Raw genomic sequence first — 24,039 nt, forward strand, 5'->3', positions numbered from 1 at the left:
ATCAGCTGTTTCGCAGTGTCAGGAGGTGCTGGGGGGGGTAGGGGAAGGAGCAAGGGCGCAGAGCGCTCTGGGGAGAGGGTGGAACTGGGTGGGAAAGAGGCAGAGCGGGGGTGGGAAGAAGCAGGGCGGGGTGGGACACTGGGGGGTGGAGTGGGGGCAGGGGAGGGGCATGGGCAGAGCCGAGGGCGGAGCACCCTGCCGCAGATTAAAAACTCAGCGCCTATGGCCTGGGCAGTCGACTTTGCAGACTGCCCACTGAGGTGAGGCAGAGGGTGGAGGCAGAGGCAACGCATGGGACTCCAGCAGCAGGGGAAGAAAAGCAGCAGTCTACAACTGTAGGGGTGGGGGAAGAGGAGCTCATATGGCAGCCAGCCACCTGCCGCTTCTTCCCTGTTTGGGGGTGTGGGCCCCTGCTTGCTTCCCCTTTTGCAGGCCCCTGGTCATTGGAATGCCCTACCCTCTGAGCTATAGTTAATAATCATTCTTGAGAAAATTAAACTGTGGAAATGGAGTGGAGTGGACACTATTTTGTTTCCCTGTATGGTTCAGCCATCCTCACTGAACATAAGCGGAACACCATCCAGGGATGCTATATTTTGGTGGACAGGCTGCTCCCAATTAACCAGCTGTCATCATTAAAAGACGAGATGGTTTACCAAATCTAAAATGACTTAAATTGAAAGAAAATACTATTCTAAATAAGATAAACAAAATACGTTCTGCATTTTATTATTTTTTCATTGTCTGTATCAGATACAACATTTTTTGGAAAACCACTGTTGAACATTTCACACCTTGTTAAATACTATTTAGTCTATTTAGCAGTCACTGAATGTACCCTTATTTAGTGGAATTTTGCTAATAGTGGACTCAAGGAGTGGAAGATTTGGAAATCCGTTACAAGATTTGTACAGACTTGGTTATGGTCTGCCTAACCATGGTTCATTACCAGCAGCATCTGAAACCTAGCCTCACTTGAGGAGCAGCAGTCAAATGACAATGGCAGTGCATGACTAAGTAATTAGGGTCTGACTCAAAGCCTACTGAAGTACTTAAGATGGGCTTCAATGGCTTTGAATCAGACCCTGGTAGCAGAGTATGTCGGAGAGTTGAGATGGTGGTTAGAGGGGATGCAGCAAGCATTGGCAGATGATAAAAACCCGCAGGCAAAATTTCCCCTTGTCTTAATACTCTACATACCTTAAAATAAATAAATAAAGTGGAATCTGATTTTTTTTTTCATTCCTCAAACACCCACATCGATCTTACTGTCTATTCTGAGTGCATGAGGAATATAGGACCAAGACTAGATGTGTTTCAGTCTAATTCTAACTAAGCTTATGAAATTATTATAATGATTTTCTATTTAATGTCACCTCATGACAGGACAGAAAGTAACTTGTCAGTTTCTACTTTTTCATATGACAAAGGCATAAAATTCTGGTATAATAGTAATTTGTTCTTCAGAATTTAAAATTCATAGGCAGTAGCAAATTATGAGCATAACTCACATTAGAATAAGCGAGTGCTTAACTCCCATTCACAACACTGAAAAGTATATCCTGATATATTTCAGCATTTCCTTTTCTTATTTATTCTCCATTATGAATTTATTGACTTTTCTATTTCTTTAGTTTTTCAGGTTTCAAACAGAGCTCTTTATATATAACTAAAGGTGTAATTAATTTTGGCACATGAAAATGGTGAACTGTCGCTTTGATAAAAAGCCAAACAGTACTATAAAGTATTACATATTTGGAACTGGGATCATGCAGTAATAGCAGGAAAACCATAGCCATAGCTGGAAACTCCTTTTTTAAAGGTGGCAGTCCTGGTTGGAGGGAACAATATGAACCAAGCTTGATTGCCACTGAGTTCAGAAGTTAAGTGGTGTTAAAGAGTTTATGCAGACTCATTGGCCTGTCTAGCTTTCACTTTCTTTCATTTCTAAGCTTTTGTAAGCATGCCAAATTAAATTTAGATTTGAGAATGATGAAAAGGATCCTAGTCTACTCTAGGTCAGTCAGTCTGAGTGCCAGATTACACTGATAATTTGTGCATTTGAGTTAAATATTTATTGCTGATAGAATGATTTTATATTATGCATTTTCCTCATTATTCTCCACATAACACTTCCAGCCTCTCAGGCCTGGGTTATAATAACCTAGTCTGTCATTGTAGTCACATTTTTCACTTGGGTCTCAGCTGCCAATATAGTTGAGATTTTTTCATTTTATGTTATTGTCTATTTAAAAATAATGAAGTTCACTTTAATTTTTGAACTCATGCATCTGTGTCCTGTAAAAATGCTAATATTTATTAAAGAGTGAGAGATAACATTTATGAACTGATGATATAATTTTTGTTGCATAACCTGCAGGTATAGACAATAACAGCAGAAAAACTCCCACAATAACATGTTTCCTTGTACGTAAAAGCAGATCGCAGTTCATTTTCTACATGCTCTCTAGTTACTGCATGGATTTTGAGCAATTATGTTTTAAGATTACTTTTTCTTTTTAATTGCAGGTGACAATGCATGTCGTGTTAATAATGGAGGCTGCAGCACTCTTTGCTTAGCCATTCCTGGAGGCAGAGTTTGTGCCTGTGCTGATCATCAGCTCCTAGAGGAAAACAGTACAATGTGCATGAGTAAGATTTTCTTGAAGAATATCTGGATATATATTACTGTTATGGGAGAGATAAATTCAAATCTGAAAATTAAAAAAATTCTCCTAGAGACTTTATTACTGTTCAGCAATTTTACATTGGACAAATAACTATTAATTGAATAAACTTTCTAATTGAGCACAGATAGTTAAAGCTTGAAGAGTGAAACAAAACTATTAAATGTGCAATATTTGAAGTTAAATGCATTTGAAAATATTCCATAGTGTCTAATATAATAGGGTACTCCGATGCTTCCAAAGACTTTTTGTTATGTTTCACAGGGCATCAAAATAAAAGTAATAATAAAAGCATATTAACTGGCTTCATGGCATTCACTGAAGTAAATATTTTAAGGAGAAATCAAGCATAGCAAATCCTCAAGTTGAAACTGTGAAAAATTGAAGCTGACACTTTATATGTAAGACAAGACCAGGGATAAAAGATGCACCAATCTCTGAATAGCTTAACCATCCTCTGGACGTCTTTATTCAAATACTGCTGAAAAAGACATCGGCTTGTAACAAAATTAAACTTGCCACTCAAAAAATATTAATTCACCAATGTAATATTGGTAATGTTGCAAATTTCTAGCTTTAATATTTTGGAACAAATTCAATTATAGAATATGCCATTTTTTTCTAAGAACATATGATTAATTTTACTTATATTAAATCTTTTGTCCATTATATTGAACATTCCTGAACTTCTTTAGCTATAGCTGTACAAAATGAGAATGTCTCATTAATTTATGCATTACTCATATTTTCAATTAACAGCTTAAATTTTTTTAACACTATCCAGAGTAGTTGTATATTCTTGGAACATAACTATTATGCAAAGTTTGAAAACATAGGCAAATGAGTACCGGTGCATACAAAGAGCTAGTCTGACTCACATTGCTCATTCAAAACTCACACTCACAGTGAAGTCAATGTGAATTTTGTGTGAGCAATATGAGAGTGAGAGTTGGCCTATGAGGTACAGAAGATCATAATAATGGTAGAAGGAAGTGAAATCCAGATTTTCCCTTATGCAGAGGTTACATGGGGTTCCCCTTGTAGAGGTTCTATTATACTGTGAAATGGAGACCTACTGCCTACAAATTAACTTCTGCCAGGGGCAACTCCTCTAGGAATCATGCTGCAAGGAAGTCTCAAACAAAACGCTGTCCACAGGACTTCCACTTTGTTGGGGCTCCAAAATGCAGGGGAATAATGTGGGTAAATTAATGACAATTGGTACTGTTAAAGTGTGAATAATTTTATCACCTCTGCAGTTCTCCTGCCCCTGTCTGTTGGCTTCTCCCTAATCAACCACATAGCTTGAATCCCATGGAACCCCTATTCAGAGATTTCTGAGGGGCGGGGAAGAGAAGAACAATGTTGCAAAGGATTTTTTTTTTGCTGTAAGCCAGTGTTTGACTCATCAGATGGAGAAGGAAAAATAAAGTCTGAGTTACAGGTCACTTCATATCACTTTCCTCAGGGCTTGCTTTATTTCCAGAAACAAAACTTAAACCTACAACTTATCAACATAAACTACTGGGTATTAACCACTTGAAGCCTTTCCAGCCTTTACAGATGGGAGGAGAGAAGACACATCCTTCTCTATAATAGACTCCTGTGTATCAGCTTCCCCTGTCCTTATATAACTATGCCCAGATCAGCCATGTTATCAGTAAGAACCTGATAACCTCTAATATGCTCAAGTATCTTTAAACTCCATTTGTCCAAAGGAAATCTTCATTACACAATCCAAGTGCTTGGGCTACGCCTTGGGACGCAAAATTGGGCCTTAGGTTATCATGATCCGACCTGTATAACTGAGAGCATATTTGGCCTGTTGTATATGGTTTTTTTACTAGCTTTTGAGGTGGCACCAGCATATTTTACAAATCATTATGAGAACAATGATTTCATGATGAGTTCTGTGTCTGTTTTGTCTTCTGAACTTGTAAAAGTTATTCCTGGGTGATAATGTAATCTGAGTGTGCACTTGTTTATTAAAAATATATTAAGTATATCAACCATAAATGTGGATATACATCCGACTGTAGGATGGAATTAGTGTGAATATGTAAAGCTTACTAAGAACAGAATGTTCTTAAGAGATACAGCATGAAGAAGAATTCATATCTGCTTATGTGCAGGTAATATTGCATTTTTTTATATCAAGCTTAAAAATATACACGCTACTTGGATTTTTTCTAGTTAATCCTGGAGAAGTGTTACCTCAGTTGTGCAAACCTGGAGAATTTCAGTGTAACAACAAGCGCTGTATCCAGGACCGCTGGCGCTGTGATGGAGATGATGATTGTTTGGATGCCAGTGATGAGCATTCAGAAATTTGCTGTATGTATTTCTTTAAATAATTTTAAAACTGTATTTCATGTTTTGTTTTCATTTTTAAAATTGTCAACATGATACTGTGAGTTTGTGCTAAATACTAAGGTCTGAGGGGAATAAGACTGAAGCAGCAGTCATTAAATAATTTATGCAAATAATTCACTTTCTTTTCCTGTTTAATCGCATCAGTTATTCCTCACATGTAGTAAACAGGAACATATTTGTTTCATAGTGTAATACAAGATACCTCCTCTGTGGTCTGCTTATGCCAATGGTTGTAGTGGTATTAATTCTGGTGCTCTAAAAGTGTCCATTTTTGTATCCTTTGCTGTTGGTGCCATTCCAAACTGCCGGATGGTGGACCAGGGGCACACACTGGATCTTTGCTTGAAAAAAAGGAAGAGAATCAATTTAAATACTCTAAAGACAGAATTACTGTGCAGAAGGTTCCTTAAACACTTCATTGCTTTTTGGCAATGGTATCCTGAAGAGGGTCCAAGAAAACAGACATAGGTTTGGAACAAGATACTCTACAGCAGTGATACTCAGACATCAGTGGTTCAGGGGCCAAATTAGTGATTACCATTACCCTAAAGAGCCACAAAAGTGTGAATTCATTGTTTCATTTACTATTATATATACACATCATTCTCACAGCAAAATGACTAAGTATTATTATTTTATCAATTCAAATTGGTTAATAACATAGTAAAAGCATCCTGATTGGTTAATAGCTTAGATTGGTTAATAATTAAATCACACAGTGATAGCTGCTGGAGACACATTAAAGAGCCACTTGCAGTTCACAAGCCTCAGTCTGACTATCGCTGCTTTACAGCTTCACTGCTCAGTATATTGTAGAGAGGACATATGAGAACTGAAACACATGCAAGAAGAGTGGGGTTTTCTTCACATTTGGCCCACATCTTACAGTAAAACAAGTGTTGGAACAAGAATGCTTGGATGCTTGTTAATGAAAATAATTATTACTATAGCAGCCTTACGTTAGGCCTCCTTTCATGTGAGGAAATGAGTGCGTTAGAAGCACTTATTAAACCTTGCAACATCCCTATGAAGTAGGCAAATATTTCAATTTTAAGTAAATAAATAAGTAAAATGTAGCACAGATAGGTGAATTGTTCCTTGCCACATAGTAAGTCAGGGTAGAGCAAGGAACAGAATCTAGGGTGAGATTCTGTGCTACACCTCTAACTTGCAGCCAACAGAGAGGAGTGCTAAGGTGGATCTAAACCACCTTTGAAACTTCTGCATACTGGGCTGCTCCAGAGACGGGTGCAATTTAGACAGTCCAGGAAATCTGTCTAAATTACAGCAGCCTCCCTAGTGGCATCAATGCTGGCCAGAATCTCTATGATGTTGTGTGCTGCAGCTGCCCCCCAACACTTCCCGCAAGCCAGGGCTTATACGGGGGTCCTTGGGAGGCAGACTTATGGCTGTTTTCAACAGTTCTTGCACCATTGGAATCTTTCTGTGGCTGGATATGGGCCTGTTAAGGCCCATTTACATTGTTCTGGTCCCATTATTTTGCATAAAGAGGCCAGCACATGAGTCCTGAGTCCCAGTTCCTTGTTCTTACCATGGGAAAACACATATATATGCATTAAAAATGCTCAAGAACAGCTTAGCCAGTCATCAATCATAATTTATACTGGCAAAGCCAGGTAGCTTGGATTATCTGACACTGGTGTGGTTTGTACAAATGACATACCTTTGTATCAGCACTGTAGCTAGTTGCTCATTTTCTCTTCAGTAAATATCCCTTAATTTACTTCCACTTTGCAATTAGTACTTTCTCCAAAATAACAAATCTGCAGTTGACATACAGTATTCTAAGACTACTTTACTTTAGCTATTTTAGCCTATAACACAATGCTGTATATTCACTATAATTTGAGATTTTCATAGCCTTCCTTATTCTAAGACCAAGATCTCTTAAATTGCAGTAAAGTGTACATCTGTTAATAATTCCAAGAGGTAAAATATTTGGGTACAGCATGCTAATTTCTTATCTTATGTAAATTGATGCTAGACTAGAACAACTCCCTTTACTTCTTTGGAATTACTCATATTTACACATTTATAAATGAATTCTGAACGTGTTCCCAAATCTGTGCATATTATATAGCTTATTAGCAAAAATATGTTAAAATTAATCCTCTTGAAGCAGTTTCTACAGTAATTTAACATGTTTTTTGGCTTAGTCGGAATTTGCTGTAATTATAATCAGAATAATTGGATGATATGGAGGGAAACTCTTGATTGAAATGGGTTAAATAAAAGGGAATTAGCATTTCTAAAAAAATAATTTTAAATGGGTTTTGTTTGTTATATTAGTCAGACAATTTTTAAAAAAATGTGTTCAGTGCTTTTCAAATTTTAATTTTATCAGCCAGAGGAGATCAGCAATTTGGTCTCTAGACACACTTATACACTAAATTGCTGAATAAGAATTATCAGATTTTGAACATTTTATTGCTAAGGTCACTAATGAAGCTTTCCCTACAGCATGCTTCTGAAATGATCTGGTAACAAAGGGTCGCATACATGTATTCACTTTGCATTAATGTCAATGAAAGCTTGTTTAAAAATACAAGTATAAAAGGTTGCTAAGCAGTTGAAGATATACCTGCAATGATTTTTATAATTCTAAGTGCTGTGTGTTTTGTTAGCATAGGTCAGCTAACATGTTTATCTGCAAAATAAAACTCCCATCATAATGAATGGATGGGTGACAAAGAGGAACTGAAGGGAAGAGAGACTGACACTTGTTAAATCAGGGTTCAAGTTGGTGCTTAGCATGCCTCTCTGCACATGAAGTCAGTGGAGCTCTGCTCATTTACACAAGCGGGGAATATAGCCTTGAAAGCTTAAAAAACCCTGCAGCTTTGCTCTGGTAATATTTAAAACTTCATTGAGATATATTTTAAGAAAAGTAAATTTGGTGATAAAGTGGAAACACGGTAGTGCCATAAATGATTACTTTTAAGCAGACCTACCAACTGTCCTCACCTGCAGAGTTATCTCTAAATGCAAGTAAAAAAAAAGTCTACAAGTGTATATGTGCTTATCGGGAAGAACATGTAAGGGTTCAGAAGCATTATCATTCTGCTCGCATTCACCCCTGCTCATTGTGGTACAGTATCTTGGCTGTACACTTGGCTACATTGGGAGAGTTCTGGTTTCAAAGTTACCTTTATATCTGTTTCAGAGTAACAGCCGGGTTAGTCTGTATCCGCAAAAAGAAGAACAGGAGTACTTGTGGCACCTTAGAGACTAACAAATTTATTAGAGCATAAGCTTTCGTGGACTACAGCCCACTTCTTCGGATGCATATAGAATGGAACATATAATGAGGAGATATATATACACACATACAGAGAGCATAAACAGGTGGGAGTTGTCTTACCAACTCTGAGAGGCCAATTAATTAAGAGAAAGAAAAAAAAAAAAAAAAACTTTTGAAGTGATAATCAAGATAGCCCAGTACAGACAGTTTGTACTGGGCTATCTTGATTATCACTTCAAAAGTTTTTTTTTTTTTTTTTTTCTTTTTCTCTTAATTAATTGGCCTCTCAGAGTTGGTAAGACAACTCCCACCTGTTTATGCTCTCTGTATGTGTGTATATATATCTCCTCGTTATATGTTCCATTCTATGCATCCGAAGAAGTGGGCTGTAGTCCAAGAAAGCTTATGCTCTAATAAATTTGTTAGTCTCTAAGGTGCCACAAGTACTCCTGTTCTTCTTTATATCTGTGTTCTCTTTGATTTTTCCCCGTCACTATTTTTGTTTTTTATCTTCTGCTATAATAGTTTGCTAATATAAAAGTGATGTCACAAGCCTGTACTTATAATACAGTCAAAATACCAACTCAGTGGGAGTCTAACTGTTACCTGTGGTTTTCAGAATCCCCAACAGGGGCAACTTAACTATTTCACTCCAGGCGGTGTAAGGAATAAATCAACAGGAACTCAGCACTTCCATCAGATAAAGGAGTAATGCAGTGTAAGCATGCTCTTGTCTAAAACTGCAGTTTTTTATTAGATTTAAGCACACACAAACATAAGCAATAGGTTTAGAACATTACTAACATCTGGAATGGCATTGAGTAATTAACAGCAGATTCACAGTGGCCATTTGCTTACCCACCGGGGAGAAAGGGGTCAGGAAAACATCTCTCAAGATGGCTTTAGAGGTCTGCTCCAAAGTACACTCTATTAGCTAATCTTTTATAGCTAAGTTCTACAAAACACATAGGTCAGAATGTGGAATCTCCATCTCTGGAGATCTTTAAGAGTAGGTTAGATAAATGTCTATCAGGGATGGTCTAGACAGTATTTGGTCCTGCCATGCGGGCAGGGGACTGGACTCGATGACCTCTCGAGGTCCCTTCCAGTCCTAGAATCTATGAATCTATGAAAACCCTACTGTATCATCACTTTTCAAACTTTCAATAAATTTTTAACATCAGAGACATCTAGACTCAAGGTTTTCCAACCACCAAGGTTTTTAGTCTCAGTTGTTTACTTGTTTGTCCCCTCCTCCCTTTCTGATTAGCAGAAACAGTAGCTAGTTTTGACCTTGCTTCTGAAAGCCTGTCTCCAAATGAACCCTTAACTATGTGGTGTTCTATTTCATTATTTCAAGATGGCTGAATGGACACAATACGGTTGCAATTAGTTTGATCACATTCTCGGATATACACACTCCTCAAATCCAGAGCAACATAACTTAATCAGGGACTGCAGGATCAGGCCCTTAGTTGCTCCTCTTTTAAACATGTTTCATGTAATTGCAGAAATTAAATGAAAAACAAACTCTATATTAATAAGCAATAAGATTTAATGGGAGTTTCATACTTAGAAATGTTGGTTTCTAAACAGCGCACTTGACATTTTGAGTTCTCACCTGCACAAACCTGCATAAAATGGGGGGGTGGTTGGAGAAATATTTCCATGATTTGGAAACTGTAGAAAATGCTAGAATTCACTCATTCTGCTCATTCTGGGGCTTGACATGGATTTGCAGACCACAGCTACCATGGAGATCCCAATGATGGGTGGGGAGCCACTTCCCTATGCACTGGAATTGGGCAATTCAGCTGGAAGATTTGCCACTTTATTTAGCTAAAGGGCAGTATGGACTGCATATGACCATGTTACCATTGGCTCCTTCCCCCATAGTGGTAAATAATTTGCTGAGAATATGGAAACTATAGAAAAGCCATTAATGCTGAACCTAGCACCATTAGTACTTGCTGGAATTTCAACGGGATATTCTGTAGGCGTGTTAGAGGATCAGTAACTTGTAGAGCAGCTGCCACCTGGGTCATCTGGCTCTGCCTGGTATTCCCTCCAAACACCTATGGTGTTCCAATCACTCAGTGTTTGCTTGTATGGTCATCAGTAGTCTTGGGAGGAGAGATGTTTCCTTAGGTTCTGATTCCCCCATTCCATTGTCTGGAAGTTTGACTGGTTGTTGTCCTACTTTTATCCTTTCTACATGTTGGAGAGGAAGGCAGGAACTACTTAGGACTACCTGTGCTCTTTACTTGTGCCTCATTCTATTATAAAATTTGACCTATTAACAAAGAGAATTTGCATAAACTACCACTAACAGGTAGGCCAGGCAACTGCAGTGTCTGTGGGCTAGGATAGCTGTTGGTTTCCACCTCCTACGTAGGGTTTGTGTACCACTAGATCTGTGTAAATGTGAATTTTGTAGTGCTCTCCCCCACTTCCTGGTAAATCCTTGCAGAATTGGGGTTGAGGGATGGGCGCCCATAGGGGATAGTATTGCCATTTAAAGTATGTGACACAATCCCCCAAGCATTTCCATACCACATTACACATCATCGGTTTTGCACCTGAGCCATATTGAGAGGGAGAGCCACAGGGTGCCAGGAAGATGTAGTGAGTGTGCACACCCGTGGGGATAATCATAGCCTCCGAGATCCACAGGTTCTGGGTGCTGACTCCCCTGCCTGTACTTTGAAAAGGGGGAGGAAGCTCCCTCTCCATGACAGAACAAACTGCTGGACACTCCACAAGGGGAACTATAGAATATATCTTTTTTAAAAAATTCTAATTGTTAAGTTATAAAAGATAGAAGTGAACACAAAACCATTCTCATCCATAGCAGGCCAATGCTTGTAAACAGAAGTATACATGAAATCCCACATTCACTTCTCATAACAAGACTTCATACAGCTTCCCTCCTCCTTGTCTCCCTCTAATGGATGTTTCCATGGCTTGTGTTTTTATGTAATACACAATAAGTAAATATATTTGCTCATACCTGAGCAGGAGCCACATTCTGCCTACTTAAGATCTAGGGATGATACATGCTATATAACAACCAAGTGTTATTACCGTTTGCTTTCTTACCACTCACATGAGTAAAAAGAGTGGATTTAATGATAATCTTGATATATCAAGTTCCACCAGCCCTTTAAAGAAATTCTAAAAATAAAAACAAAACAAAACGGAAAACCCTCATGCCACTGAAGTTGAATTCAGATTTTGCAATCATTCATACTTTCCTTAACCATATGTATTGATTACAAAGACCATTTTTTGTTTTAAAAGCTATACACGACAGTGTGTAAAATATTATTTAGCATAATCGTTCTCCCAAGTGCTCGCTAGGATCTCCTTTCTACTCACCCATTCCATAAAATGTTCTAACTATGGCAAATGTCTCTCCAGGCAGGAGGGATGGAAACAGCTTCCACTTAAGTACATTTTTGCTACTGTTCAGTTGATCAAAGAGAGCCCTGAGAAGAAGAGGTGAGAGGTCCACGTGGGGATTTACAAAGTGCATAGGCGTGATAGACTCCTGAGTTCCATGGATTTCAATGGGAGTTAGACACTTAACCTGCTTAGGTGCTTTTGACAATCCCACTGGATGTCTAGCTGCTTCTTTTTAGGGACCTAAAACTCTTTAAAAATCTGGTCCTGGGTCCTTGCCAGTCTGAGGAGTAAGGGACTGAATTTTAGACCAGAACTTACATTTTGGGCCAAGTCTTCAGCCTGTGAAAATTGACATAGCTCCAATGATTTGAATGGAACTACATTGATTTACACCAGCTGAGGATCTGGTCCTTTGCTTTTTAAAGGAAAAGATGTCTGAGGTATCCCCTCACACAACTCTTATGTAGTATGGGGTCTATTACTTGTCCCCAGTGGTGGTTGCCCCTGTAATGCAGGTAATGCAGTGTACCTCACCTTTGCTTTTTAAGAACAGTTCCGTGATAAATCTGCTATTAAATAAAAATCAGAAATAAAATACCAACCTCCCAAACTTTCAGCAGTAGTCAGTTTTTTTTTAACTAAAGGGAAGTATAACTTTCATCTATTTATAAATATATTAATCTATTTATAATAAATCATTTAAAGTGGTTTAAATAAGTAATTTTTAGCTGATTCCTTGCTTTTACTAATGTTACATCTTGGTTACAGTGTCTGTGGTTGCAGTTAGATTCAGGGAAAACTGAGGGCTTATTTGTTAGTTCCCAGAATCACGTAGAAGCGATAACGTTGGCTCTCATGACTAATCTTGACTAATTTCATATCTAGTGGGAACCACAGTTTTATGTTTCCCTGTATTTGCAATCCAACAAAGGTTACTTTTTACTATTTAAAAAGCATTGCAAAACTGCTTTCCCCTGCCACTTACAGTATCTGGTAAACTAGATTACTGCCATTCCTTATCTATAGTTCTTTCAGGATCTGCTATCTCAAGGGTTATTTGTACAAAATTGAACTGCCTGTTTGATTACAAGTAACGGGTCCATATGATTGCCACTTTGCATTACCTTTTATGGTGTAAGTCCTTGAATAGCTTCACTTTAGTGAATTATTGTATCCTTTCATTCCTTAAGATAGTCTAAAACTAAACTATGATTTTAATGTTTAAAACTAAAGATATGATTTTAAGCATATGGCCTTTTAAAATTATTTTATGTTTGCCAAAGCTGAGCTATAAAAAATGTTAAAAACTTATTTATATACCAAAGCCTCCCATCCTAGTTTAGGCCAATTCAAAGCACACTGAAGTAAATGGGAATTTTCCCATTAGTTTCAATGGGCTTTGGATAAAAACCCTTGGTAATATTTTTGTTGTTGCTGCAAATTTTAGATGAATCCTTATTTGAGGAAATGGATATGGGAATGGTTGATCCTGCAACCTCTCTGCACACAGAATGTTGAAGTCAACAAGGTTTGGTGAATTGAGCCCTTCAGTTTTATTTTAGAGAGAACTAGAGAAGGAAGTTCACCAGAGGCCTCATCCAGAGCCTACTAAAGTCAAAAGACATACTCATGGACTCCTTACTGACACTAACTCCTGTTGGCTTCAAGTGCAGTATCAGGCACCAATATTTATTTTGCTTAAATATACTTTATTAGTGTCATTCATTGTCTCACTTAACTGGGACTAATATGCACAAAAATGGCTTTAAGAGAATTTTAAAGATGTGAGATAAATACACAAAAGCATGAAAATTCAGTTATAGACACAGCCTCCAGTTCTTGCATACAATGAACATAGTAGGTTAACATTTAAGATGGCACCCTGCTGTGTCTAGCTACTGGAGGTTTAATCCTTAACTGTGAAATGTGTTGCTTTTGTATGTTTGTCTGACATCCTTAATTTTTTCTTTATTGTTGTTGTTTGTGTTATGAATTTCCTTAAAAATGTTTTATTGTTGGTTGATAAGCAAAGCATTGCACTATGATAAGAATATATATATTAGTGTGAACACATGTCGTCTCAAATAATTATATAATAAATTCCATATTAAATATGGGGAAACTAAGCACAATGAACAATGTATAAGGTTTATTATTTTTACAGCTTAATTATTTTTTCTAATAATGTGCCAACATTGATTAGGCTACTTCATGGTATATCAGACAAATTAACATTTTGAATCATAGAATTGCAACTATCTTAATAATCTTTTTTACATTGTTAGAACACTAAAATATGAATGAATACTCAAAATTTGAGAAGTTAAATGCTGGCTTATGATATTAGTTTAGTATAAACTTCTGAAAATATGAGTTCATAATAGCAATTCTTTGAATTTAGATAGTGGTTTTCATTTGAGGATCTCAAAGCCCTTTAACCTTTAAGGAAAATGCTAACATATCATTGTAGTTGGGTGGTCAGATCCTCAGCTGATGTAAATTGTCATAGTTACAATGGAGTTATGCTGAGTTATGCCAGTTAAGGCTCTTACTCATAATGTTTATGAAAAATGCAAGGTGAAATCTGGCCCCTCTGAAGTCACTTGGAGTTTTATCATTGACTTAGTGGAGCTGGGTATTTACCCACAATCTGTAGCCATCCATTCCTATAAAGACTATACAATCTTATGGACCTTATTCTTCTCTCACTGATACCTATTTACTCTTGTATAACTCCTTTTATTTTAATAGAGTCTCCAGATTTTGTATTATTATATCTGAAATACTTCAGCAACTGTTTAACTGGGACTCAACTTTTCCTGTTTGCAATACAGTTCTGAGCTATGAAGATTATAAATTATGGGGTAATCATATTAATTGTATCTCTAGTTCTTCAATGAGTGAAACTTAATATAATCATGTTTTCAGCAGTTTCTTTTTGATGATATGCTTAGGAGACAGTAATATTTTTTTCCTAGTCAATCATAGCTGTCCTGATGATCAGTTTAAGTGCCAGAATAACCGCTGCATCCCCAAGAGGTGGCTTTGCGATGGAGCTAATGATTGTGGCAATAATGAAGATGAATCAAATGAAACCTGCGCAGGTAAATCTTTACTTGAATGTGTAAATAACTTTTATCTAAATTCCAATTCAATAAAAATTCATGCCTGTTCTCAGCACTGAGCTGAACCAGCCTACTGTTGATGATCTGATTACTGCAGTTTTAAATGAATTCAGATTTTGATGTCACTAGGGCTAGAATATAAATTATATTTTACTTAATCCCTATGCTTGACTCTGCTTTCCAAAGTAATTTGGCACTTAATCTATCCATATGGGTTGACTGTCAATGCACTACTTGGATGCAAACTTGTCCCTGCTAAATCTTTCTTGGCAGTTGGAATGTAGTTTATTATCATACTGTGATGTAAGTCATCTGACAAGTAAGCATTTTGTTCTTGTTGTTGTTTTTTACCTTGACAAATATAATTTTACTCAGTTTTCCCTGAACTCATCTGCAAATAGTTTAGTATTTGTTATATTATTTACGTATGGGGTTTTATAAGGAAGTCCCATTTGACCTTGTCTATTTATATTTCCATATCTGTCCCATTACAATAAATCTAGGAGTCCAAAACCACTCCATTCTTGCACAGAAACATACAGTCTTTAGTACAGATCAGTAGACAGTTCTAGAGAGGTCATTAGTAGTCTGATAAATGTTGAAAAATAGGCAGCAAACTTACTATTCTTTTTAAGTACTGAGTGAAAGAAAGATATTGACAGCATGTATACACATATACTGAATCCATATTATCTGACTTAAAATGTCCTAAAACCAAACTGTGTCGACGTTTTACAGAAACATCCTTCCTTTCATATTTTGTTTAAAAATCTCTTTCGCTACACTATATTTCATTTATTTTCTGATTCTGTATGTTGGCTGTTTCAAAGAACAAGAGGAAAAATGCTCACTTATAGCAGCAAAGTAAGAAATCAATGGCTTTTATCTAGTTGGGTTTCCAATACATTAGTTGATTTTTAAGTTAGGGAGTGCAAAGTGGCACGTTTTAGAGAGCAGTTTCAATTGAAACTCTAAAGGAAGCCTGTCACACAAATCATAATGTGCATTCTAATAACCTAGGTAAAAAGGATGGGAATTAGAGAACTACATTCTTCAGCCCATAGTACAGAGAAATATGCATTTTAATTACTTTTTATTGTTCATAGCCCAAGTGCAGTTTAGGCCAGATCCTGTAAAAGTCTTGCTCTGTTTACGTGAGTACAAGGGTCTATTGTGTAAGGGTTATTTATTTGAACAGGCTTTGTGGGATGAGATTCTTATTTGTTCTTCTCTCTGCAGTCCACACCACCTATTGGCAATGACACAAACAACTGTATTTTGTGAGAAAAAATAGAGGATTAATTGTAATGTGTATAGTAATGATGGTCTGTATTTGGATCCTGCCTGACTAGTAACTAGTACATAATTTATGTATGTGACCAGTAACGAAAATTGTAGGGGCTGATTACATAGTTGGAGTCATATAGGTGGTGAGTTGTTTCCATTTGAAATAGATACATTTCTTTGAGAAACCTTTTACAAGGCTTCATGTCAGTAAATATACCAAGAGGCCTCCTAAAACTGAAGTTTTTTTAAAAAGGTTTTAAAGTTACAATGTATAATGTTATACAGTCTTTGCTTGTCTGATATTTGTATGTTATTGATTAGCTGGATCAGTACAGTTGTTCTTCAAGGTTTATAGCCAGTGATATGAAAATAAAATATTATTTATAATTACAATGTCCAGTAGTTTGATAATCTTTCCATGGCTAGATTGCCTCTTCACTGTAGGGGCCATGCAAATGTTACAAAGCTCAGCTAATTGTAGAGGAAGGATCTGAGGGGCCGTTGCGTGTAACAGGGACAAGATCCGGGGTTATAGAGGGAGGGGCAACCCTGGATTTGTGGAGGCTGAAGCCATCCTGTGTACATAGGATGACTGTCCTTTTGTGCAGCTTAGCTTAGTTCTCTTCTCCTACCCTCCTCCAACATGCAGTGTAGCTCCAGCAGGAACTTGCTGCAGTGTGCTGAGTCCCCCTATAGCTGTTCAGCTGCAGCTGTTGTGGAAACTGTGATGGAGTTTACACACCCAATAACCCAGAGCAAACCGCGGAGCAATACTGGGTTAAGGAGGCGCACCCCTTTCAGCACATGCAGGGCTTTAGGTAAGAGACAGTTTGAAAGGGCACTGGTAGGCCAGGGGAAGGTGCTACAGTCTGCATGAGGAAGTGAGGTTGAAGCCTATGGGCAAAGTGACTGCTGTGCAGGTAAGACCACTCTGGGAGAAGTGATCCAAATCCCCTCTCTCTTTTGGAGGTGGGAACCCACAAAAGCCTCTGAACCATACCCCTTACCCCAGGGAAATTAAACTCCTCTAATAAGACTATGAGCACACCCCAAAGGGAGAAGCTCCAGCCTGGTTGGAAAAGACCCAGAGGAGAGTTTAACTTGGGGTAGACCAACAGGTCATCTGAAGACTGCAACATCCAGGGTTGGGACCCTGTGAAGAAGGAGGGCCTCAGTCCCCCTATCTTGCTCCCCCCATGCATCTGGAAGAACTCCACGGTTGCGACAGAGCCCCGAAGAGAGAAGAGGAAACACATAGGAGGGGCTGAGGCTCATGATATATGACCCAGCAGGGTCCCACTCTAGAAAAGAGAGACTGAAAAGAACTGTGGAGCCATTGCCTGACCATTATGCCAGCTGGCTTTGAGACTGACCCACCATAGAGACACAACATGGGTTAATGCTGGTTCAAGTGATATTGACTCATTCCTGGTTTTCCAGACTGATATCTGGGGTTTGAGAAGGGGATGGTGCCAAGAAAAAGTGGGTTGCTCTGAGCTGCATCCCCAAAATCCCACAGTGGAACTGTGGAGTACTAGCAAAAGGCCTTCCATGGTGTACTGGGGCATGCGCTGTGTGTCCGTGAGAGAGAGAGCGAGAGAGAGAGAGAAAGCAAGCTGAGGATAGATGCTCCATCCAATAAGGAGCTAATACATTCCTCTTCTCAAGAGCTGGCATGAGGACCCATCCTGTCTTATTCTCTTGTGGTTCTGCCAAAGCCCCACACCAATGAATTTAGATGGGCATTTGCTCAAGATAATTTTGAAAGGGTAAACTGTTTGGGAACAAAGTTGTATGTTTTTATGAAACACTGCTGAACATGCCTATTCTGATGGAAAGATTTCTATATGCGGAAAGTGTGGAGAAGCTCTAAAAAAGGAGAGTCTGACTCCTGCTGTTAATTATTATATATGGATGAATAGTGCTTTAGTAAGTGTGAAGTATTAGAGTCATCTTAGCTGGTGTAAATTGGGTTAGCTCCATTAATGGCAGGAGCTGTGCTCATTTACACCAGCTGAGTATGTGGCATTTTATTTTATTTTATTTTATTTTATTTATTATTCACTAATAATGAATAATCGTCTCCATCAACTGCTCCAAATAAAGTGGCAGGACAAGATCAGAAGCCAGGATATTCGAAGTCAAATCCAGCAATTATCTCCATCACCATTGGTTGGTTTTCGCAGAATTTTTGGTATCATAACAATGGCAGACCAACAAATTCTGAAGTGTGTGTACCAAGAAATGCTGATACCTGGCTGGCAATCACATGGGTGCCAAAAGCTTTGGTGGCACAATAACATTGACAGTGATGGATATAAACTGAATATACAATCAGACTACCTCAAGCATCCTGTCAGAGACTCTTCTGGGTGGCGCTCGATTTACAAGGAAGCCACATCTTTTTGGGGATTTGCCATGATGGTGATGATGAGTGTTATGATCATCATCGTCACAGTGTAGGACTGTATTTATTCCAGAAGATTTTGGTGAGCTATTTTTTTTTTACTGATGGCATAGTTGACAATGTATAAAGCAATAATAACATCAAAAAATAATCCCATCAGGGAGGAAACCTGGAAGAGGATTATTTTTCAACATGACAACAACCTAAAGCACACATCAAAATGTGTAAATCTTCTTGAAGCAATAAAGATCAAGTGTTTAGTACTTTGCCCATCATAGTCACTTGAACTGAATTTAAAAGAAAAAAAATCATAAGGATTTTTTTCATTTTACATAAGCTAAATCAACAGCAACAAGGAGCATCTGAAGTAATCTAATATTGTGTGCATCTGGAAGAAGCATGTATTTAGAAGAAATATATATGTGTATACACACACCATAGGCCAAATTCATCCCTGCCATAACTCCGCTGAGTTTAATATCATTATGGCGGAAATGAATTAGCTCCAGTGTTCCCAAAAGACACTTCAGTGTATTTTTTTAACGGCAAGTGGTGTGTAAAAATAATGAACTGGTTTACTATAATGAAATCCCATTATTCCCTTTGTCTTCATTGTCAATATGTGGCTATAAACGTTGGTGGATGACAGATGTCAGGTGAGCAATTACATGATTTCTTTACAAACCAGATTAAACCATTAATTTAATTCTTAAAGTGGAAAGAAAACCATATACTACACAGAACTAATGAAATATAGCAAACAACTGTCTGCACATTTGATAGGGAGAAGGGATAATTGGTAATGTGAACCAGATCACCTAATTCTGAATTAAATTTATTTAAGTACTAATCACTGCTCTGAATATTTAGGTTTGGATTTTCAAAGGAGACTGGGGAAATTAAGTACCCAACTTCCTCTGGAATTCAGTTGGATTTGGATGCCTAACTTCTTTTGCCTTCTTTGAGAATGCCAGCCTTAATCCTACTTTGGCATTTTCAGATTTTTGATTATTTTGACTACAACATTAATATTGGTTTAACATTTAATTTCCTGTAATTGCATAATTTTGTGAAACCTCACAAATTTCTGACCTACTGGGAAATCCATTATGAATTATTGAATGTAATGATAAGGGTACAGTACTGCAGGTACCTTCAATTTCCACTGAGAGCAAAGGAGATGAGGATAGCACTCAGTCAAGGGCAAAGCAAAAACCATCTAGACCTCCACCTGCTAAGTTAGTTCTAAGGAAAGCCATGGACTGAATGATCTAACAGATTGTACTCTTCTCTTGCTTTTTAAGATTTTAAGATTTTGCGTGCCTTTGTCATTGCAGCAAGAACATGTCAACTTGATCAATTTTCTTGTGGGAATGGACGTTGTATTCCAAAATCGTGGTTGTGTGATAGGGAGGATGACTGTGGTGACGAAACAGATGAAATGGCATCATGTGGTAAGTTACTAATTATTTACCCTACATAAATTGGCCATTAAAAACATCAAGTGAAGATTTAAAGTCTGGTATAAAAAAAGAGAAATAAGAGGATTTTAAAGGATATTTTGGCTCTTTATGTGAGTAAGTAAGTAGATATAGTAGGTTTTTAAATTTTATTGAACCAATAAATAATGACTGCATTTCTGCCCTAAAAACTTTATTTTATTTATTTTGATTTAGAAGCTCATTTCCACTACCAAGCAGCAACTCATAATCATATACTGTCACCCCCCACAGTTTGGCCTATAGCTCAACCCCATATCTCTCTTTGAAGGCCAAGTGAAATAAATAGGCCCTTCAGCATGCCCTGAATGTTCTGCTACATTCATTTAGATTAAACATATGAACCCAAAGAGACAAAGGTGTTAACATAATGCTGTCCAATTTTAAGTAAGAGACTTAGTGTGGACTTGCAACTATGGAATGTGGTACCGAGAAAAAATGTAAAATGCATGGCACCTGTTTCACTCATGGTAAAACCATATAATGGTATTTTATGGGATTGACATATGGATCAGTTGTTGCCTCTGAGTACCAGAGTCCAGGGATGTCCCAGTAGAATTTCTGTTCCTCCAATTGAACCTCCTTCCATTAAAACTCAGAAGTTTGAAGACTTGGTAGAAGAAACTTAGATTGTGTTAATTCCTTACCAGATCTAGTTGGTTCCTTACCACATGCAATTCCCGTTTTTCAGCACAATGCCACACCACCATCACGATGTTATCTCAAGAAAGTGTGAAAACCAGTAGTGAACCTGAATTTATAAGTTGTTTAGTTAGTGAGTTGCTATCCTGGAACAGAATAATCCCTTGCAATTTAAGAGACTGTGGTAGTCCAGCTGCAAATGTTAGTTAGATTATATAGTGTTTTATGTTAGTCATGTAAACTATTACGGCAAAGTATTTTAAAATAGGTTGGAGTAATGTAGTGTCCTGTCCCTTTAAATTGTTAGGTAGACTGTGTTCCACGGCGGCATAGCCTCACATTGGTTTTCATTTCAGTTTTGCTGGAATAACAATAAAATCTCCACCACAGACAGCTGTGCTTAAAATCCACTCTGCCTGTGTGTGTCTATCTCCTTTCTCTGCTAGGTCCAGATATTATATCAGCTATATCTCTTTTAGAGAGGAATAGGACTATCTGGAGCACATTTTATGAGTGTGAGATATTTCATATTTTACTGGAACAAAAACCACACTTGTGCCAGCTCAGCAGCTAGTCAATAGTAGATAGATCTCTGACTACCTTTGATTTTACTCATCTTTCATCTGATTCAGCATATACAAATACAAAATACATGAAGACAACATGGTCCTTTTACAAACTTCAAAGGCACTCAGAACCTTATACTCCCAAAATGTGGGTCTCCATTCCTTTAGCTACTAGAGAATCTTTGTTAGCTTTCAGTAGTATTAAGGCTTACATCCCTGTTACCTTTTAGGGCCACCGCCTACTCTTACTCCTCCTTGGACTCTCAGAATCTCACTGGGTGCTGACTTCCTTGGTTGTCTGAAACACATCTCCCTGTGATACGATTCTCTAGTCTTTGCCCGTTAGACCAGAACAAGAGTTAAATGCCTTTTAAACTGAAGACTTTTGTAGTTGATAGTCCCTTATGTGTCTGTACAATTATTGTCCTTGGGGAAGGAAAACAGTATGAATTATTTGAACAGAGAGCAGTTCTCTTTTAAAAAAAACAAGAAGATTAAAAGCATAGCGAAAAATGTATTCAGCAAAAATAAACTGATCCCTTAACTTACCTAAAGTTTGCATTGTCTAAAGTCTATCTAGGTAGGTTATTTTCAATTTCTGTTAATGTAAGACAAAAAAAGTTACTCATTCACATGCTTTCAGAGATCAAAACTTGTGTCTGACTCCCTTGTCTGCAAGAGCAGTATGTCCCCCCCCAGTATCTTGTGTGTGTCTTCCTGTCACATGAGTCCTCAAATACAAATTTTGGAAATTAAACATATAATTCCTACTTTGACACAATCCTGATTACAACCAGTCTCTACAGGGCAATAACATCAAAGACTTGAGCAGGCTAATTCAGTTCAACAAAGGATATTTTTATGCATCTAGCCCCCACTATGATACAGTCATAGTACCCATTGACTTCAGTGGGACTACTCATATGCTTGAAGTGTAAGTCTTTGCAGGGTCAGGGCCCTAGTTGGTAACATTGAAAAACTTACAGGATTTTGGAATTGTAAAATCAAATGCACTAATCTTGTGTTTTTTCCTTTTTAACTTCTCTCTAATTCATCCCTTCTTTTCTTTCCTCTTATCACCCTCCTCATTGAGTGTAGTGAAAGTATATTGAAAGCCAGTATAGTATATGTGATGTTCCCCTCTAGTGTTATCCAGACCGGTGATCTGCCAAGTCACTCCAGTCCTTCACTCTGGGAGCCAGCCTTACCCTGCTCTGCTGTGAGAACCCCCACTCCGGGGCTGTTCACGCACAGCCTCTGGCATGTAAGCTGCCCCTTGGATTGTGCAACTGAATGACACTAGCCAATATCTCCGGTCCCAGGCACAACCCTAGGAACCTCCGTCTTGCAGTGTCTGGTTATGCCCACTGGACACTGCAAGCTTATATGAGTTTGTCAATATAACAAATAAATTTTGTTTGTTATCCCAAGGGGAATCTCTGACATGCTTCAAACCAAATGCACTGCTTCAGGTAGAATAGACAAACAGATTTATTAACTATAAAGATAGATTTTAAGTTACTATAAGTCAAAGCATAAGAAGTCAGATTTGGTCAAATGAAATAAAAGCAAAACACATTCTAAGCTGATCTTAACACTTTCAATGCCCTTACAAACTTAGATGCTTCTCACCACAGGCTGTCTGGTTGCTCTTCAGCCAGGCTCTCCCCTTTGATCAGCACTTCAGTCACTTGATGTGGTGTCTGTAGATGTAGGTGAAAGAGAGAGAGAGAGCATGGCAAATGTCTCTCCCTTTTATCATGTCCTTTCTTCCCTCTTGTTTTGCCCCCCCCCCCCCCCTTCAGAGTCGGGTGAGCATTACCTCATTGCAGTTCCAAACTGACCAAAGGAAGGGGGGTGACTCCCTCGAGAGTCCAACGGATTCTTTTGTTGCTGTCTAGGCCAGCAACCTTTGTTCCTGCAAGGCTGGGCTGGGTTTGTCCCATACATGCCCTGATGAACTGCCTCTCAGCTCTTGGAGAGTTTTTGCCTGGGATTATTTTAAACCCTGAGGATACATTTTCAGCCTCATAACTTCACATATGAAATTATAACCTATAACATTACTATAACATTACTGTAACAATTACTATAACATCACTATACCAACCATGTTCAGTGCATCATGAGCCTTCCGAAGACACCCAACATGACAAATTTTGCATTGGATACCACATAATCATTTTATAAAGGTGAACATGGGGGTGTAAAGTACTCCCCCGAGGTACAGAGTGTCATTATAATATTGATCATTCTGATTATTTACTTCAGAATCAATCACATGCTTTGAAAAAGCAAAATAAAACTGCAGAGGCAAGTCAGAGTACCTTTTAAGGTAAACCCTGTGGTGCTTTTAAAGTTACATTTGCTGGTAGAGCGCATTTTTAGAAGTCCCTTGAGCCTCTGCCAAATCTAGGTATTAAATGTATTAGCATTTTTGCATATCTCTAGCATCCAGGTACAAGATGCAGGACCATTGACAAATTATTTTTAATAACTTAATTGAAAATCTACAGATATGAGAGGAAAGGTAATGTGTTAATTCTGGTTAACACCATAAACAGATTAGAAGCTGCCATTTGTTTTCATATTAAATCTCTGTCCTCGAAGCACTTAAAAAGTTATGGTGCTGAACACTTGTTCACTCAGCATTCTTCATGCAAGTGAACGTATGTTAAGAAAAACACATATACTGCACCCTTGGATATTCGTCTATCTGAGGGTACAATTCTACTACCATGTCTTTATTTGTGCCTAGAATGAGGTAACAGATGCTTAATTAAGGA

General features: G+C 37.9%; 1 protein-coding gene and 1 long non-coding RNA gene across 2 annotated transcripts in view; one reads left to right on the plus strand and one right to left on the minus strand.

The window, feature by feature from the left end:
* Nucleotides 1–24,039, plus strand: part of LRP1B (LDL receptor related protein 1B) — a 1,255,163-nt gene that overhangs the window by 713,801 nt on the left and 517,323 nt on the right. The window contains exons 15-18 of the mRNA XM_054044441.1: nt 2,530–2,652; nt 4,881–5,021; nt 14,706–14,831; nt 19,884–20,000. Of these exons, the coding sequence (XP_053900416.1) occupies nt 2,530–2,652; nt 4,881–5,021; nt 14,706–14,831; nt 19,884–20,000 (507 nt within the window). The remainder of the gene's footprint in view (nt 1–2,529; nt 2,653–4,880; nt 5,022–14,705; nt 14,832–19,883; nt 20,001–24,039) is intronic.
* On the minus strand, nt 719–22,986 carry LOC128845608 (uncharacterized). Its single transcript, XR_008446684.1, has 3 exons — nt 22,886–22,986; nt 5,263–5,401; nt 719–2,624 (listed from the first exon to the last, which is right to left on the minus strand). It is a non-coding gene; the product is annotated as an uncharacterized LOC128845608 (long non-coding RNA).

Source organism: Malaclemys terrapin, chromosome 11 (assembly GCF_027887155.1).
Source record: "Malaclemys terrapin pileata isolate rMalTer1 chromosome 11, rMalTer1.hap1, whole genome shotgun sequence".
In the NCBI taxonomy this organism is placed as follows: domain Eukaryota; kingdom Metazoa; phylum Chordata; order Testudines; family Emydidae; genus Malaclemys; species Malaclemys terrapin.